At 65.2% G+C, this 18844-nt stretch overlaps 1 protein-coding gene across 2 annotated transcripts; it reads right to left on the bottom strand.

Moving 5' to 3' along the window:
• Positions 1 to 4383: 4383 nt before the first annotated feature.
• Positions 4384 to 12226, bottom strand: PPP1R14A (protein phosphatase 1 regulatory inhibitor subunit 14A). 2 transcript variants are annotated; one of them, XM_073321819.1, is made up of 4 exons: positions 11958 to 12225; positions 6819 to 6899; positions 6104 to 6136; positions 4384 to 4784 (listed from the first exon to the last, which is right to left on the bottom strand). In XM_073321819.1, exons 1-4 carry the CDS (start codon positions 12162 to 12164, stop codon positions 4692 to 4694), a joined length of 414 nt encoding a protein of 137 aa, XP_073177920.1. In that variant the 5' UTR covers positions 12165 to 12225; the 3' UTR covers positions 4384 to 4691. The 2 variants fall into 2 exon arrangements, with proteins under 2 accessions (XP_073177920.1, XP_073177921.1); XM_073321820.1 differs by lacking the exon at positions 6104 to 6136 and having other exon boundaries at positions 11958 to 12226.
• Between the last annotated feature and the right edge of the window lie 6618 nt (positions 12227 to 18844).

An 18844-nucleotide genomic window follows, 5' to 3' on the forward strand; every position in this document is an offset into this window, starting at 1 on the left:
CCAGGCCGCAGGGGAGGTCCAGGGACAACCTGTGAGAAGCAGGGAGGCCGGGAGGCCGCCGACTGGCAGGCAGGGCCCCAGGGAGCTGTACCCCGCCGGGGGGCGAAGCAGGAGCCCTGCAGCACCCAGGGGTGGGGTGACGAGCAGGGAATGGCCACGTCGCCTGCGGGGGCTGTGCTGGATCCGCTCCTGGGGCTGACCCCGACCCGGCTGGGCCCGGACCTGTGACCAGAGACCAGCTGGCGGTGCAGGGGGTGCTGGAGGTGGGGACGCTGGTGCGCCAGGGGGTGCTCCAGGGGTGAGTTTGGTCTCCCATTCGTCTGGGCTGTTTCTGTAGGGTCTCCCTGGTCGCTGCAGGCCCGGGGCTGAGCAGAGCAGTGTGGGGCTGGGGCTTTCCCTCGGGAGCGTTTGTCTCTGCCCCAGCCCTCCCCGCCCCCCCCCCCCGTGCTTTGACCCTGGCTCTGACGGCTGGCTGCTTCCCAGCGACTGAGTGGGCAGGGGGCTCCGCGGGGCTCCCCAGGAGGTACACAGACAGCACCAGCCTGGCCTTCCTGCCCCTTGCAGAGCGCAACGGCAGCCCTGGCCCTGGCACTAGCTGCAGCCCCCCCCACCCGCTAGGCCCCACTGCCCTCCCAGAACTGGGAGAGAACCCAGGAGTCCTGGCCCCCAGCCCCTGCTCTAACCAGTGGGTGCTTTGGGCTGAAGTGGGACTTTCTGGAATGTCTCCCTCGTGTTGGCCCTGTGGCTGAGGGGCCGAGGTTCACCCAGGCCAGTTTAACCCTGGGACGATTTAACAAACCCGCTGGGACCTATAGCTTTAGAATGGCCCATTCCTGCCTGCTCCATCTGCACCCACAGACCCGGCCCCCCGTACAAATTCCTGGGGCTTGGCAGAGACCTGGCCTGGCCGCCAGGGGGCAGGTGCCCCCTCGCCTGCCCGCTGGGCTCCCGGACAGCTGCTTGCCCCACTCTGCCTGGGCGCCTGGGGATTCCGGGCGCGGGAACCAGAACGGAACAATGAAGGTGGTCTGAGGCCCAGGAGAACGAGCCCCCCGTGCCCCCTTCACTGGGCCTTGCCAGCCTGGCTCCTTCCCCAGGCATATTGCAGGGCGGCCTCGGTCCAGAGTGTAACTCACCAGTGGTGTGTGGGCGTGGGCGGGCGTGTGCACATGCATCTCCCCGAGCAGCCCTAGGTCCTAGCCCAGGCTGTGCAGTTCTCCGGCTATCGCTGCAGGGACCCATCGCTCACCCCCTTGGTGGGGAAGTGGCCAAGTCTGAGCCGTGGCTCCGAGCACAGAGCAGCTTGTGCCCCCACCCCTCAGAGGGGGGGCGGGACCCAGGACACCTGGGTTCTCTCCCCAGCGCTGTGAGGGGAGTGGGGGCTAGTGGTCCCCCTGCCCATACCAGACTCTAATTCCCCGTAACACTTTCTTATTTTAAGTCATTTATTTCAGCCCCCTTCCTCTATTAGCAATGTCCAGGGGCGAAGGGGAAGCAGTACCCCTGTTCTGATCTACGTTCCCCCTCCCCACCCCCTCACAGCAGGCATGACAGCTGGGTGCCTCCCCTGGCCCCGTGCTGACCCCAGACCTGGCTGCAGGCTGGTGCCCTGGGGCTTACAGACCTGGGTTTAGATGCTCTGGGGATTTGGGATTCCTGCTGCAGCCAGCCCTCGTCTCCATCCTGCGGCTAGGCGGGATCACTCGGCAGAAGAGGGCTCCTTCCCCCTGCGGGAGGGGGGTTCGGTAGCTGAGTTCTCAGCCCAACTGCTGCCAGGACACAGACCGAGCCCCCTTCCATCCACGCAGACCCTAGTGCTCAGCATGGCCGGGGGGCGGGTGTCAGACCATGCCAGGGCAGCAGGGAGCTAATTACCCTGTGCGTGACAGTAGCACCTACCGGTCCCGGCCGAGACCAGGGCCCCGTCACGCCAGGCAGGACGCAGCCCAGACCCCGGCCGAGACCAGGGCCCCATCGTGCCAGAGCCCCCTCACCCCTCCCAGCCCGCCTGCAAGGACCCCAGTCACCAGGAATTTGTTTCCTTGTAGACAGCCCCCGCTGGTGCCTTCCGCCGAGAGCAGGGGAAGGACGAGTCCTGGCCAGAAGCTCCCAACACCAGGAGTCCCGGTAAACAGCTGATTTGTGCCAGCTGAGGGCCTGGGCCCACGGGTCTAAGGGCCCCCCCGTGACAAGCCCCTGGGTGTGTTTCCAGCAGTAGGTGACCTGGCTCGAGCACGGGGCTTCCCCCCACCCCCCTCGGCTGCGTGACAGTGATAGGACCCCAGAAAGCAGGACACACCATGTAAGGCAAAGTCTGACACGCCCCCCGTGACTGTGCCCAGCAGCGCCTGGCGCACGGCCCCCTGGGGATCGAGAAGGTCCTGGGACATGCTCTGCCGCCAGGAAAGCGCTGAGAAGGGTCAGATAGTCCAGAGCCAGCGGCCCCAGCAGAGCGGTTTACTCCCAGTGTTTACAGGGAGGTATAAACACCGGATGGAGGGTGATTGCCTGATCCCCAGCCCTGCACGCCACCAGCCACAGCTGCTCAGGCCTAAGCAGGGATCCCGAGCAGCGCACGGCAGGCTGCTTTCACCCCTAGGGCAGAGGGCACATAAGAGCAACGACAGCGTCCATTCCACTCACACACCCCCAGCTGCGCCCCGCAGCCCGATTTACTCACAGGATTCGCCTTCACTGGCGGCCCTGCTTTCTGTCGCTGTGCAGCTGCTCGACCAGCTGCCTCGTTACACCCCAGAGGTGGCACCATTTCAGTGACTAAGCCAGCCTCCATCTGGCAGTGGGAGGCCCTGCTGTGACCTTTGGCTAAGGTAGGACTCCAGCCCGGTGGCTCTGGGGGCCAGGCCCTCTCCCCCCTCAAGTGGAATTGTACCCAGGTGGCTCCCAGGGGAAGGCCCAACTTTTCCAGCTGGCCCTGGATTCCAGGCAGGGCCACATTCCAAGTCCCACACGGGAGGCAGAAGGGGGAGTGTCCAGTTGTGCCAAGGGCCCCGCAGCCAGGCAAAGAGAGGTGAACAGCTCAGGTGAGGTCCCTGCCAGGTGCCCCAGCTGCCCCCAGCCCCGGCAGGGGCCCAGCACTGGCCCGCTCCCACAGCCGTTCCCTGCAACTCCTGGCTGGAGCTCGGCTCCAGGCCCGCCCAGGAATGGCTGCCAGGCATGCCAGCTGTCTGCAGGATGGATAGGACCACCGGGAATGCCCAGCACATGGCTAAATATGGAGCTGACCGGGGCTGGCCCGGCCCTTGCTCACCAGCCCAGCTGAGCCGCACAGGGCACCTGGGCGGGCTCCTCGGCAGTGCAGGCTGGGCGGAAAGCAAAGAGGGAGCAGCAGCTGGCTAGGGGAGGTGCAGAAGCAGGTTCCTGCACAGTGATGAGCCTGGTACTGGTGCACCACCCAGCCGCCTCGCCAGCGAGGCACCGGCCTGAGACCCGGCCCAGGGAGAGCCGCTCTCCCCAGCGCCACCGGGCGCTGCCCCAGGGCAGGGAGCTACAGCAGCTGCTCGGCCCCACGGAAGGGGGATTTCCCCCGGCCCCTGCCCAGCACCCTGCCAGGCCACGTGCCATTGGCACTGTCCTGTGGGGAGCAGCCCCGCCCGGGGCAGGGCAAGGGAAAACAGGGACAAGGTACCCTATCGCCGCAAGAGGGGTTCCCTACCCTGCCCCGGAGTCAGAGGGGTGGGGCTTCACCCCCCAAGCTGCCCCCACTGCAGCCTAGCCCAGCATGGCCCCACCGAGGCTGCTGGCTTGGGAATCCCTCCTGCAGCCCGAGAGAGGAACAGAGGGTGCAGGCAGGGCAGCTCCCCCAGGCTCAGCTGAGCGTGCCCCAGGCCCAAGGCCAAGTCCCCGCCAGGTCAGCCCAGCCCCGGGGCTGGCTGGCCGTCTAGACAGTGGCTCAGTGCCGGCAGAGCCACAGGTCCCGAAGGGCCCGGCGCCCGCGGCAGGGACCAGGCCCCCGCGCCCAGGACCGGCTCGAGGCACCAGCAAAGCAAGCAGGTGCTTGGGGTGGCCCCTTTCCAGCCCGCCTTTTCCTTCGGGGCAGCGGCTCTCTCGGCGCTGCGCCACATAGACGGGGCGAGGGCGCCGGGCCCCCGGCCGCAGCGGGAAGGGGAAGCCCCAGCCCCGGGCTGCTGAGCGGCCAGGGCCCAGCCGCTACCTGGGGAGGAGAGGGCGAGTCCTGCCGGGGAGCCAGGGCTGTGCCACCTTGTGCCACCCCTTAGATGGGGGCTTCTCTGTGCGGCCGGGGGGGAGGAGGGAAGCCCCTGCAGGCGCTGGGGGAAGGTGACGTCACTCCCTCCCGTTCCAGGGCTGCCCGCGAGCCCCAGCCCCACCTGAGCGGGGGCAGCAAAAACCCCAGAGCCGGCCCCGAGCGCGCCAGAGCAAGGCTTTATTACAGACCAAAGGCACCTGCTGAGCCCCAAGCACCCAGCTCGTCCGAGATTTACACAGGGGCCAGTCGTAGGCCGGGGGCAGGGGGATACTGTCCAGGGGGCTGTGGCGGGGGGGCTCTGTGCACAGCCAGGCCTGTGCCACCCCCGGCTGCAGGGGCACAAGCTGTGGCGTCAGGAGGCTCCGCCGAGCGGCCCCAGGCTGGATTTGTGGGGCCTCGCTGGTCCCATTCCTCTGGAGGAAGCTGCCGCTGCCAAGGGCCGCGGGGGGCCCCCCCCGGGCAGGGGTCACGCTCGCTCCTGCGGCTCCGGGCTGGGCCGCCGCAGGGCCTGCTGCTTCTGGAGCCCCCGCAGCTTGAGGAGTAGCTCCTGCACGAAGGCCTGCGGGAGAGAGAGGCTGCAGAGCATCCTTCCCTGGTCACCCCCCTGGGGGAAGGGAGCCCCGAATAAGCCTGCCCCACATCTCCCCGGGAACACTGCTGCGGGGGGCTGCGGCACGGGAGCAGAGACTCGCTGGAGGCCGATCAGCGCTCCTGCCAGAGGCTTCCCAGCTGGGCCCAACAGCCGGAGAAGCTGACGCGGCCCTGCCCCGAGCCAGCGGCTCTCACGCCACCCAGCCCCTCACTGCCTGGGAAACCCTGGGATGCCAGCTCCCGGGAGCCCCAGCGTGCCCGTCACCAGGACATCTGGGTACCAGGCGTGGAGGTCAGTGCCAGCAGGTGCTGGGGCTCAGGGCGTCCCTAAGAGGGGTAAGATTTTGCAGTCTAGGTGCCCTTGCAGTACCAGGAGGGAAGGAGCCAGGTCTGGGCTGGGAGGAGACCATTGCTGGGAGAGCAGGGCCCCAGCACCGCACGCTGCAGCCCCACAGCGGGAGGGGCCTGGTCGCAGCAGACACAGGAAGGCTCCAACCCCGACCCCCGGTGCTGCAGAGGCCCCGAGAGTGTCTGGCAGAGCCCGGAATAGGGCCCAGCTCCCCCAGGCTCTTAGCCACAAGGCCAGATGTGCAGCAAGGGGGCGGCAGGCCACAGCTGGGTCTGAAGGGGGAGCCCTCAACAGGGTTCGGTGCAGGGACTGTTGGGGGCAGGGCAGGATGCCAGCCCTGGGCCTTGCACCCCCCGGTCCCTGGAGCTGCCTGCCCCCCACCCGGAGCACTAGAGGGGCCAGAGCTGCCTCCTGCAAGCAGCTTGTCGCCAACCTGGGGGATGGGGCAGCTGGCCGAGCCGGAGATAAGCGGGGGTGGGGGAGGGGAGTTCCAAGGCTGCCCCCCGCCTCCCCCACCCGTTCGCCCCACGCCACCAAGGAGGAAGCAGAGGGACGAATGTTTTTCCCTTTTAAAGCCCTGATCGGCGGCTGTGGTGGGGCCGCGATGCTCCGGAGCAGCCAGGTCCCGTGGGAACCGCTGGCCGGGGTCAGTGCTGGGAAGGCTGTAACTGGAGCCAGCACTGGGCACGGTCTGGGAAGGGAGCTCCAGCCTGCTCCCTTGGGCTGGCTGGCGACCAAGCCCTTGGCTTGAGCTGGGCTGGGGTAGATTCAGGGGCCAGCCCAGGGCTGGCAGCAGCCCTGGGTCCCTTTGCTGGGGAGCTGCGGGCTCTCCCCCAAGGCGGCAGGGCCCCCGTGGGCTGCAAATGAAGATACGGGTGCTGGGGCCCCACCAGGATGGGAGCAGTGACGCGGTTGGGGTCTCGGCAACCGCCACTCACCTGCGTGTTGTTGTGACAAGACTTCAGGATGCCCTGGAAACAGAGACAGGTGGACCTGAGCGTGGTGCCCGGGGTCCCTGCTGCAGATCCATGCCCCGACCCATGCGGGAGGATGGGACCTGCCAGCTCCGGGCCCCGGCAGCCACGGGACAACCCACCCCAGCTCAGGACCTGCCCCCCAACTGGCACGTGCCCTACAGCGGGGGGGCTCAATCCTTCCCCAGACTCCGGCATGCCAAGCCAGGAGGCCTCGAGGGGCAGAGCCGTCCCCCTCACTTGAGAGTGGAGCAGCTTTCCCCATCCCTGTGCTCTGGAGTGATTCCAGTGTAGGGGGCCTGCCTCACCGCAGGTGGCCACTGGCGGCCCAGAGGTAGAAATGCGGCCTGCCAGGCACCCAGGAGAAGGTCTCTCCCTGGCCCTGTCAGCGCCGGCTGTTTCTCTGTCTGAATTACGCAGCCCCCGGGGGGCCCCGCTGGTCAAAGCCCCACACAGCTCAGAAGAGAAGCCGTGGAACAAGTCCTCTGACAGCAGTTGCAACCCATGGCCAGTGCCACCTGACCCCCCCGGGCACCACCTCCGTGCCAGGACAGAGCCCGGGCCATGCCCCACAGTCCTGCAGGCAGCACAGGGCCAGACGCCCCCTTGACAGACAGGACCCAGGCCAGAGCCCCGAGCCGACAAGAGGGGAGGGGGCTGGCCGGACCCCAGCACCCACCTGCAGCTGCGCGGCCCGTGCCTCGTCTGCGTCCAGCTCCAGGAGTTCGTCAATGTTCACTTCATCCGGCATCTCTGCCTCCTGCAATGAGAGGGGGCTCAGGAGGGTGGTGGGGGGTGTTGCAGCCGTGGGGACATGGCCCGGGGCACTGAGCAGCCCAGACAGCCCCCCCACTTCCCTAGAGCTGCCAGGTCTCTGCTGTAATCTCCTCCAAGCTGCTCTGTGCTGGGGAGTGGATCCCATGCCAGCCCACAGGAGAGCCATGTGCAAGGGGCCCTGTCTGCCCCAACCTCACCCTGGGGCTTCCCTCCCGCCCTGCAGGGTCTCCCAGCACCCTCCCCCCCACTGAAAGCCGCCCTTGCCAGCTCCGGGAAGCTGGGGCCAGAGGATTCCTAGCTCCCGAGGCCAGAAGAGACCCTTGTGCTCATCTCAGCTGACCCCACAGGGCCCAGCCCCCCCAGTAACTCCTAGGGCAGAGCTGCTCTCGCTTTGAGCTGGGGGGTGATGGAGATCCCCCCACCCCCTGGTGAACTGTTCCTGGGGGATTTCGCTCGCCGGAAATAAGGTGCAAACGTTTAAGAGTCTGCATCTGTCTTGCTTCAGCCTCCAGCCTGTGGCACGTCAGATCTTCCTGCACTAGACGGACGAGCCGAGGATCCAGTATTGGTCCCCCGGGGCCCGTAGGTACGGATCAGCTGGGCTCCAGTCACCACAGCCTTCTCTTTGCGAGGCTAAACGGAGCTCGTTCCAACCCAGGGCAAGTTTTCTGACCCTTTGCTGGTTCTCGTGGCTCTTCTCGGACCCCTCCAATTGACCCAGCTCCTCCATGAGTTGTGGGCACCCGAGCGGGATGCAGGACCCCAGCAGCGGTTGTGGGTTGGAGCAGGTGGCAGGAATTTGGGCTCCAGACCCAGCTCTGCCCAGATCTGCAGAAGCACTGGGCACCCCCAGAGCCTGTTAAACCCTGCGCCCCCCAGCCCCGGAGCGCCAGGCTCCAGCCCCTCTGGCAGGCAAAGCCGTGCCCCGTGCACATTCGCGGGGGCCTTCGGCTCTCACGGTGCCCAGCCTGCATGTGACCCCAGGCCAGGCCCTGCTGTCACTTGGGATCTCCTCCCTCCTGGCCCGTTTGCTCATTCAGCACCAGGAAATGCCAGCAATCAGCCTGGGGCATGCAGGCTGCTTCCTGCCAGAGCCCGATACAAGAGCAGCTGGCCCCGGTCTGGCGAAGGGAGCCGGGCCAGGCCCCAAGGCCCACATCAGCTGGTCCATCCTCACACCCAGTGCCAGAGCCTGACCCAACAGCACCCACAGGCACCCAGCCCAGCGGGTGAGGGCAGAGAGCTCGGCCCCGTGGTGGGGTGGTTTTAAGACCCCTTTGTTCCCCCAGTTCTGGGGGAGCCCTTCCCCCCACGCCCACCTCTCCTAGCCTGGCTGGGGCAGAGCCCCCTCCACCATGCTCTCCTGGCCTGGCATCCCGGACAACCTGCCGGAGCCTTGCAGCCCAGGGGCCAGCCCTGCACCCCCTTGAATTGAGGGGCCTGCTAGAGCCTGCTCCTCTGCACACCCCACACCCCCCTGGGCACTCCCACCCCAGCTCCAGCTGGCAGCTGCCCCCTCCCTCGGGTCCAGGGCCAGGCTGCTCCGGACTTGCCCGGTACAGAGCCCCATTGTCCTGCTGGTGCCCTGCGCTGCCAGGTTACAAACCCTGTGCCCGGCACCCCCCAGCCCTACCAGTCACCAGACAGGCTGCAGGCCCCTCCCCCCACACTCCGCTCCTTCTGGGCCATACGCAGCTCGGACTGACCAGCCCACAGCTCGGCTCGGGGGCTGCTCTGCAGGGACCTGCCGGTCCCCCCTCCCCAAGCCAGTGTCCAGGCCCGGAAAGAGGCTCCCATCCCCCACCAGCAATCAGCCCCCAGGAGGAGGGGAACAACTCAGGACAATGGAACAGCTGTTCCCAGTCCCACCCCATCTGGCCTGGAGAAAGGGAGGCTGGGGGCGGGGGAAGCCTGAGCCGGGCATGTGAAGGGTTAAACCAGAATTTCCCACACACTTACAGCCAATGGGATCGAGGTACCACGACCCCTCACCCACCAATGCAGGTCCTTATGCCCCCCAGTGCCCCCCCACTCTCCAAGCTGGGTGCAGGCCATGGGCAGTCGTGGCGCAGAGCCTGGCGCTGCTCTCGAGAAGGGGCTGGGCGTTGCACCCAGGTTAACAGCGGGATACGTGGAGCAGGCTCCAGCCCTGGGTTTTATGGCATCTGCCTGAGAGCTGGGCCAGGCTCTGGGCCATCAAAGCCCCCCCTTTCACCCCCCCCAGCAGAGGATGTGAACGTGGAGGTGGCTGAGGAAGTCTGAGCCATGCCTCCAGCCACAGGCCACCCATGGATCCACTTCCTGATGTGGAGAGCCCAGCCCAGAGCACCTGCGCCTTGCCCAGCCAGGCATCTGCGTGGGAGCCAGCTGCCAAGCCGCCTCTTCCTGCCGGCCCCCGCAGGCTCCTGCCCCACGCGCCAGCTAGAGAGGTGCGTTCATATTGTCTGGGTTGGCGAGCCAGCCCTGCAGAGAGGGATGAGCTCCCTGGACCTGACGGGGGGTGTCTATGGATTCCCCATGGCTTTCCCCTGCGACAGGTTTGCAGCCATTCCCCCTCCCTGCCCGAGCCAGCACCCGGCCTGAGCGCCAGGGGCCAGTCCCTTGCAGGCTGGGCAGCACCAGGCCTCACGTGCATCTGCAGGGAGCTTTGCCTCACCTCACCCAGCACCCAGCCAGGGCGAGCCAGGAGGGCCCCGCTGTCACAACACCCCGCTGCAGCTGCTCCCCAGCATCTGGAGCTGAGCCTCGCTGGACTCTCTTCCAAACAGCTCCCTCAGCGCCACGTAGGAGCTGCCTCAGGGATCCCGTGCTGGGGGCTGGCTTCCTCAGAGCCCTGGCTCGAAGCAGGGGTGAGTTAGAGGGAACAGCTTGGTCTCGCCTACTGGCCCCTTCACACCCCAGGCAGCCGCGTTAACAGCTGCCTTCTCCAAGGCCTGTTCTACGCTGCAGTGGGGCAAACCCTTCCTGCAGACGCTGCTCCGGGGTGGCGTGACAAGGCTGCACCCGTGCACGGCTCATCTGCACCAGGTACCTGCAGCTCCCTCGGTGGGAGAAGAGCCCTGGGCGAGAGCAGAGATCTCCCTTCGCCTGGGAGGGAAACGCAGCTGGAGCTCTCCAGGCTGCCCGCACCAGCTGCTCTCTCCTTTCATGGAAGAGCTGAAGCAAAAGGGAAAGTCTGCTATTTTTGTAGCTGGAGATTCCCGACTCACAGCACTTGAGGCTGCAGGTTCCCCAGGCCGGCCAGCCGGGCGAGGGCGAAAGTGTTTTAGGGTTTGAACACTGAAGGAGAAATTAAAGAGCAGCCTCAAGGTGCATTTCAGGGCTTGGGGGAGGCAGCTAGCCCCTGATTCTGCACTTCCTTGGGCAGCCACGTCCACCTGCGCAGAGCGGAGGGGGAGCGTTTGGCCTGGATTCTAGCGTCTGCGCTGGGTGCAGGACAGCAGAGAATCGGGCCCAATATTCTGAAGCGTGAGACGCGGCTGCTTGTCCCCAGAGATCGGCTCAGCTTGGCAGAAGCCCCGGCGCATGCAGCCCGACATGCTGAACGGACCCCAGCAGAGACAGAGCCAACTTCAGCCTCTCGCCACAAGGGCCAGGCCTGGCTAATCCTAGCCCCAGAGGAAGGCAGAGGTGGGAGCCCAGGTCAGCTGGGCTGGGGAGGTACGTGCTGACTGCAGACCAGCCCCCCAGCTAGAGACATTGCAGTGTTAAACCAGCCCCTGGGGCAGCCCAGAGCGGGCAGCCTGGGCCGGGCGTTCTGCACGAGTACCGGTGCCAGGTGTGCAGCCGCACTAGGAATTCAGACAGTCACGTCCCTGACCAGAGAGACTCGCGTTTCACACAGCCACACACGGGCACCTGGCCCAGGCCCGACTGGGCGGCACTTCGGTCTTGCCCGGAGACACTTAACAGAATCAAACGGCCGATCTCGGGGGGGGGGGGGATCAGGAAGAAATGGAGAGCGCAGCCAGTTAACAGCTCAGCTGAGCCAGGAAAGCCTGGTGCAGGGGTCTAGCCCTCAGGCCAAGCCCTAGATTGGAGATGGCTCCAGGGGCTGTCAGAGCCCCAATTTGAGACCCCTTGCAGGGCCCTGATGACTTTCCAGACAGCACTGAGGCTGGGGCAGCTCCTGGTGGGTCCCCCACACTCCCTGGTTGCTTTGGAAAGTTGCCCCTAGCCCCTCCGAAGTTCTGTAGCCCTTTGAGAAGCAGCAGGGCAGTGAAGAGACCCACAGGGCAGCCAGGGATGCAGCAGCCCTGTGGAGCCCCAAGAGAGGGAGGGAGCCCCGAGTCTCAGGTCTCCATTCCTTGTTCTCCATCCCTACACCCCAGACCCGGGACAGCCGGGGAGTCCTGGCTAATCACGGCACCAGCCCAGCCCAAGGCAAAGGGTCTTGTCCAACCTGTGGCTAGTGGCCCCAGCAGCCAGCCTGGCCAGGGGCTGCCAAGCCGGCCCTCCAGAGCGGGGCTGACTGCAGTACATACCCAGCGTGCCCCATCATGGCCCCCGAAAGCAAAGGGCTGGGGAGCCATTAGCCTCGAGCTCAGACACAGCCCCTCCAACCTCACAGCCAGAGGCACCTAGTCAGCACACCCCCGCCAGCCGCTGTGCACCCCTAGGAGCTGCGGGCTGCTGTCTGCGTGGGGCGCAGCAGAGACCCCTCCCCCACATCGTTAACAGACCCCCTGGCAGAGGGTGCCTCATACCCAGGGTCACCCCAGCACGGAGCCTGGCTCTCAGGGAAGGAGGGCCCTGGCAGCAGCGGGAGCTCCCCTTTCGGCCACGGGCTCTGGGAGGAGAGTGGGATCTAGTGGTTAGAGCAGGGGGGCTGGAGCCAGGACTCCTGGGTTCTCTCCTGGCTCTGGAAGGGCAGTGGGGGCTAGTGGCTGTCCCATGGCCCTACCCATGGATCTCCATCCAGCGCTAGGCAGGTGCCAAGTTCTGTCCCGAGCTCTGAGAGAAGAAATTCTGCGTGCCCCAGCGCCCCCATCTCGGCCCCGGCGCTCTCCCGTCCCGTCCCGTGCGCCCCGGCGCAGCTCACCCGGCCCCGGTACAGCTCCTCCAGGCGCCCGTCGATCCATTTCTCGGTGTCCAGCCGCCGCTGCAGCTCCCGCCGGTCGTACTTCACCGTCACCCGGGCTTGGCGCTTCTGGATCCCGGGGCTGCGGGCCGGCTCCGCTCGGGTACTCCCCGGAGAGCGCGCCGGGGACCCCCGTCCCAGCCGCCTGCCCACCCGGTTCGCAGCCATCCCTGCCCTGCGCCGCCACGGGAGCCGCAACCCCGCTCAGCCGGCGGCTTATGGCGTGGGGCGGGGCCGGGCGGGGCTTCGGGCCGGGCTAGGCACTGCCCCTCGGGAAGCGCACGGCCCGGGGGCACGGTGCGTGGGGAGGGCGCGCAGCGCGATGGGGAAAGGTTAGCCGGGCACCGCGCGTGGGGGGCACTGGGGGGCAGCGAGGCACGGGAGGGAGGCAGGGCAGCGGGGCAGGGCCAAGGCGGCACTGGGCTTGGGGGAGGCAGGGCTGGAGCCTGGGGGGCACTGGTGCTTGGGGGCACACGGCGGGGGGCTCGGTGCGAGGCCAGCGCACTGCCTGGCCTGGGGTGCCCACGGTCGGGACCCAGGCGCTGGGGGAGGGGTTTTCCCAGGCTAGGCCCAGGCACTGGGTGGCAGCCCCCCCCAGTGCATCAGCCATCAGCCTCTGGGCAGGTCTGATGTGGGAGGCTGGCCAGGGTTCTCGGTCAGGCTGGGCCCTTGCTCTGCCGTGGCTCCCGGTCTCACCAGATCCCGTGCCCTGGCAGGTGGGGAAGGGAGGCGCGGGAAGACAACCCTCAGCCGGTGTCAATCCACGCTCACTGTGTGAGGACACTTTGCACCAGGGAGGGTCTGGGCCCTGGTGACTTGCCCCAGGTCACACAGCCAGTTTGGGGAGGCGGGGAATTGAAACCCGGCTACCTGCACCCCAGGCCAGCATCCTAACCACTAGACTGTGCTTCCTCTCCGCAGAGGTTGGTGTCAGGTGCATGCCCAGCGTCGTGGCAGAGCTCGGGGAGCCCCCAGTCCTCCCAGGGAGCACTCAGTGGCCCTACACCTGGGCACACCCCTAGAGAGGCAGGGCCGTGCCCACGGGCAGGCAGGGCAGGGAATCTGATCTCGGTTCCCCGTGGCCCAGGTGCGTGCCCTGACCACGGCCCCACCAGTGCTTCCCCTGGGCTGGGTGAGCTGCTCAGGAATGGAGAAGTGGCCTGGCCCCAAACGTACATTTGCATCGAGACGGCTCCGCTGCTTCCGTCTTTGCGCCATTTTCTCCTCTCTTCCCCCGACCTCGGGAGCTGTGAGCGTCTCCGGGGACTTCTGCAGTCTTCGTTTTTCCACCCGCATCACTAGCGCTCCTCTCCTGATTTCCCGCTCCCTGGCACAGCATCGGCTCCGGGTCGCTCACAAAGGTCCGAATTCCGTATGCCGCCTGCAGTGCAATGAATGGGCCAGAGAGTCCCTGGCGTGACGGGACCCTGGCACCACGCAGAGTTACGCCCGGGGCAGGGGTTTGCGCAGGGAGACACAGCCCGCTCGGTCCCCTGGCAAAGGCACCGGTCCTTGTTTATAGCCTTTTACTACGGAAAAAAGAAGGGCGAATAGTTAGAGCATCTGTCGGGCTTTTGTTTTCCCAGCACCCCCGATCCCTGCGGCTGCAGCAGCGTGCACAGATTCAGAGACCGTTGAAGAGGGTCTCAACCGTCCCTCCGCTGTCGTTAAAGACCATCCCTGCTTCTCCTACAACTAAACAAGCGAAGCCCAGGCAAAGGCAGAGAAGAACAGCCACATGAGAGAGGGGCCCCGGCGTCTGTCCCCACTGCTGACTCTCATATGCAGCCTCAGCGCTGGAGAAACAGGGGCCCGGGCCGTGGTCTGAGCAGCCGTGCCAAGACCTGGCAAACTCGTACCAACATGGGCTGTTTAGGGCGTTGCTTTTAACTGCCTCTCTGGGCACGGGCTCCCAGCAGCCCTGGCAACCAGACAGGCCCGGCCGGCTCAGATAGGAACCAGCGAGGAAAAAATACACTGAGGAAGACAAACGAAACCAAGGGTGGGCATGGCAGCTGCAGGAGCCCCCGTCTCGTGGCCCAGAAGGCATTGAGAGAGTTAGCCAGAGTTGCTGGAGAGGACGATCTCATCGAGGCCCTTTCTCTGGCCTGGCCAGGACGTCCCATGACTTGGACGGTGAAGGTGCCATGGCGGATGGGATCCTGGGGCCCAGCAGATAGATGACAAAGCTGCTTCTTTCCACCCTCCCACCCCATCCTCACATGGTGGTGTGACGAAGTGGGACTGTTCTTAATGTTTCCTCTGAATAGTGTGGGGGTGCCTCAGTTTCCCCTAGGCAGTTCTTAAGCATCTAGGTGGTGGGGTAAGGGTGTATGATCCTTGCAGAACCCTAGAGGGCAGGTGTGTGCAGGGGTCTGGACACAGACAATGGCCAACACCCTGTTTCCTGGCCACTGATGGCCTGGGCCCTTCCCCCCTGCAAGGTGAGAGCTAAAGGGCTGGAGAACAAAGGAATCAGGTGACCTCCTGGCCCGGGAAAGGGACAAAGCCCAAAAGAGGAGGGGCTGGAGGGAGTTTCAGTTAGCTGGCTGGGGACATGGAGTGAAGGGCAGACGTGGTTGTCTGGCTCCCTGCCCCCCAAAATGGACCCAGCTGAGGGGTCCTGTTCTCTGCACCTGCAAGCTCTGTGTTAGACCATGTTCCTGTCGTCTAATAAACCTTCTGTTTTACTGGCTGGCTGAGAGTCCGTCTGGCTGCGGAGTTGGGGGGCAGGACCCTCTGGCCCCCCCAGGACCCCGCCTGAGCGGATTCGCTGTGGGAAGCGCAGGGAGGGGCAGAGGAGGCTGAATGCTCTGAGGTCAGACCCAGGAAGGTGGAAGCCGGGTGAGCTGCGTGTCCTGCAGACAGGCTGCTCCCAGAGAGGAGACTCCCCAGAGTCCTGCCCGGCTTCGTGGGGAGCAGTTCCAGAGCATGGCCCTGGGACCCCATGACAGGTGGCAGAAGTGGGATGCTCTGGAACTACTCCATATGAAGCCAGGCAGGACTCTGGGGGAACCTCCTCTCTCTGAACAGCCTGTCTGCAGGACACGCGGCTCACCCGGCTTCCCCCTTCCTGGGTCTGACCTCGGAGCATTCAGCCTCCTCTGCCCCTCCGTGCGCTTCCCACAGCCAGTCCGCTCAGGCGGGGTCCTGGGGAAGCCAGAGGGTCCTGCCCCCCAACTCCGCAGTCAGACGGGACTCTCAGCCAGCGTAAAACAGACAGGTTATTAGTCGACAGGACCACAGCACAGAACAGAGATTGTTATTTCAGACATCAGTGACTTTCAGCCAAGTCCATCTTGGAAATCCTGGGCCAGAGGCCCTGGATTCCCCCCTTCCAGTTCCCCCACGGAGACTGCCAGCCACCAGCCACCCGATGTCCGACCCCCCCCCCCGTTGCCCCTCCTCCTTCTCTTTGTCTCGCTTCCCGGGCCAAAGGTGTCACCTGGTCGCAACCCCCCCCCCCGCCTAGGTCTCAGGTGACAAAGCTGCAAATAGCTGGGCAGCCTCACCTGCCGCGAGGGCCTCCGCAAACTCACAGCCCCAATTCCCACCCCCGAGGCATTGGCGCAGCACACAGGGACACTAAGGCACGCCCTGTATTCGTATAGGACAGTAGGACTCCCATGTAACAGAGCAAGACGAATAAACCCCCCACTTCGTCACCCCCCCCATCATTTCAACCCTCCCCCCCATCTCTTGCCGAGGACTCCAGAGGGGGAGTGGGCGGCTTAGTCCAGCCTCCTCGTTATGTCGTCCGCCAATTAAGCCTAGGTTTCAGAGTAGCAGCCATGTTAGTCTGTATTCGCAAAAAGAAAAGGAGGACTTGTGGCACCTTAGAGACTAACCAATTTATTTGAGCATGAGCTTTCGTGAGCTACAGCTCACTTCATCGGATGCATACCGTGGAAACTGCAGCAGACTTTATATACACACAGAGACCATGAAACAATACCTCCTCCCACCCCACTGTCCTGCTGGTAATAGCTTATCTAAAGTGATCATCAGGTGGGCCATTTCCAGCACAAATCCAGGTTTTCTCACATCCCCTCCACCCCCCCCACACAAATTCACTCTCCTGCTGGTAATAGCTCATCCAAACTGACCACTCTTCAAGTTTAAATCCAAGTTAAACCAGAACATCTGGGGGGGGGGGTAGGAAAAAACAAGAGGAAACAGGCTACCTTGCATAATGACTTAGCCACTCCCAGTCTCTATTTAAGCCTAAATTAATAGTATCCAATTTGCAAATGAATTCCAATTCAGCAGTTTCTCGCTGGAGTCTGGATTTGAAGTTTTTTTGTTTTAAGATAGCGACCTTCATGTCTGTGATTGCGTGACCAGTGTCCTAGTGTCCAGTGTCCTAGTGTCCAGTGGACCAGTTTTGGTCCATTCATTTTCCGCCCCGTTCTCCTTTGTTTACCGAACCCCGTCTCCACACCGCCCTTGGCTGGGACCCGGGTGGCCCAACCCAGTGTGCGGGTCTCCCTTGTGCACCTCGCCCCGTCAGCCTTTATTGTTACCGGTGACTGAGCCTTTCGGCGGCTCTCCCCATCCGGGGGGCCCGGGAGACCCGGTGAGTGGCACAGGCCGTGACCCGCACCGGAATCCAGGGCCCCTTTGCTGGGTCGGGCCCTGCGTTGGGGGCCGTTCCACGTGCCCAAGGAGAACCCCCCTGCTGCCCCCGGGTGGGGGAGGGAGGTCACAGCGTCGAGACGGGCCGGAGCTGAGGCGACACCCCCCCGCCCAATTGTGGGACTCTGTGGCAATGGCAGGTGTCTGTCTCCACTAGGGGGCGCCACCTCTGGCCCAGCGCTGGGTCCGGGAGACTGGTTGGCCCAGGGGTGGGAGGTGGGAACTGGGCCATGCTCTGGCTGGCTCGGGGGGGTGGGACACGGGGCCTTTCCCCCAAGGGGGCCCCGATTCTCCTTCTGCAGTGGGAAGACAAATGTACTTAACCACCATCCCGCAGGCTGGCGTGGGACACAGTCTGGCAGCTTTAGCGCCTCTCCTGCCTAGATGGTCCCTCATTTACCTCCAGCTCGTTAGGACCGGGCATAACCCCCGGCCCCAGCTCAGAGGTGGCCTGGGGTGGGGCAGGCTCTGGGCGTGGCAGGTTCGCTTGGCCAGAGGCTGCAGAAATGTGGCCTGAGAATCGTTACAGCCCTTAGCTGGAAGCGGCTCGAATCTTTAACATGCACATACCCCTCCCCAGGGGTGAAGCCTGCAGCCCCCCCAGGAGCCCTGGCCCATTACTGCAGCCGGGGGCCGGTCTTCCATAGGAACGCTGCCCTAAGCAACACCCCAAGTGTTTTAAATAGCCTGAATTAAAGGGGCTTTGTCAGGCCCGAGGGGAGAGACTTGGCCAGGTTTTGGTGCAGCCCTGGCAGCTGTGTGTAAGGTCCCTCTTTGGGGCAGGGACTGGTGTGGGCAGGGCCGGGTTCGTGGCTGAGGCCCCAGGCTCTGCAGAAACACACCTCATCACGGCTCTGAGGGCATAGCCCCGGGGCTCTCCCCTGGCCGAGGGGGGCTGCCAGCCAGGGCGAACAGGTGCCTGGCCTTGCACCCGCAGGGAAAAGCACCTCCCAGACCAGAACACTGACAAGAAACCCGCTTCCTGTGCCAGGAAAATCCCCCACCCCCCACCCCCATCCTCTTTGCCCACGACTGGCCGCCGGCCGGGATACAGCAGCTTGGCCGGGCTGGTGCCCTGTGGGGGCGTGAGCCCCCCAGTTCATGCCAGGCTCCCACTGGGGCAGGTGTGTGTGTGATTCCGGGCGGGGGCAGGAGGGGTTACGAATGAGGGTGTTAGAGCCATAACACGGCACTAACCCCAGGAGGAGGCTGTGACAAAGCGGGACTATTCTTAATGTTTCCTCTGAATCGTGTGGAGATTGGATCTCAAGTGAAGGGGAGATCTAGGTATGGTGACAGAAGGCCCAGCTAGACTTGCCTGGAGAGCCCTCTAGGGCTCTGCAACGATCATACACCCTTATCCCACCAGCTAGAGAATTAAGAACTGCCTAGGGGAAACTGAGGCACCCCCACACTATTCAGAGGAAACATTAAGAACAGTCCCGCTTCAGTCCCGCTTCGACACAGAGGCCGAGCCCGAGTCAATCATTGGCCCTCTTTGCCGGCCTCCCTCACCCCAGCACCCCGCCTGGAGCCTGGGCCCTGGGGCAGCCACTCCCCGGGAGCCCCCCACAAGCCCTGCACCTTGAGACTGGGTGCTGCGGTGTGCCAGGCCGGGCGGCGCTTTGGGGAGGGGCGGAGAGGCTGGAGCTTGGGGGTGGGTTGCAGAACTGGGGTGAGGGTCACAGACCCTGGGGTGGGGGTCCCCCTGCAGCCCGCAGCACGGGGGGGCCATAGACCCCATTTCCCCTCAGAACATGCTTTGGGGAGGGGCTGGAGTTTGGGGGTGGGTTGCGGAACTGGGGGGCGGGACCCAGAGCCCCGGGGTGGGGGTCCCCCCGCGGTCCCCAGCACGTGGGGGCCATAGACTCGCCCCCTCTGGATTTGTGGGGTTTCGGCACAAATTGGAGCCGCCGGGGCCGCGGGCAGCTCCTGCCGGGGTGGGGGGCGCTGCAGCCCCCCCCCCCCACGCGCGGCCCCTCCCCCGGCACCCGCAGTCCCCCGATCTCCCCTCCCCGCCCCCCGCCCGGGCTCGGACCCGCTCCCGCTCCCGCCGCCTCCAGCCGGCCAGGACGGTGGGGAAGAACCCGCCCCGTATGCAAACGAGTGGGCGTGGCCTCCCCGTGCAGGGGGGCGGGGGGGCGCGTCCCAGGTGAGGGCGGCTGCGATTGGGTATTCGCTCGGGGGGGCGGGAGCTCACCTGTGTGACGCGC

The sequence above is a fragment of the Lepidochelys kempii genome, chromosome 23 (assembly GCF_965140285.1).
Source record: "Lepidochelys kempii isolate rLepKem1 chromosome 23, rLepKem1.hap1, whole genome shotgun sequence".
NCBI lineage: Eukaryota > Metazoa > Chordata > Testudines > Cheloniidae > Lepidochelys > Lepidochelys kempii.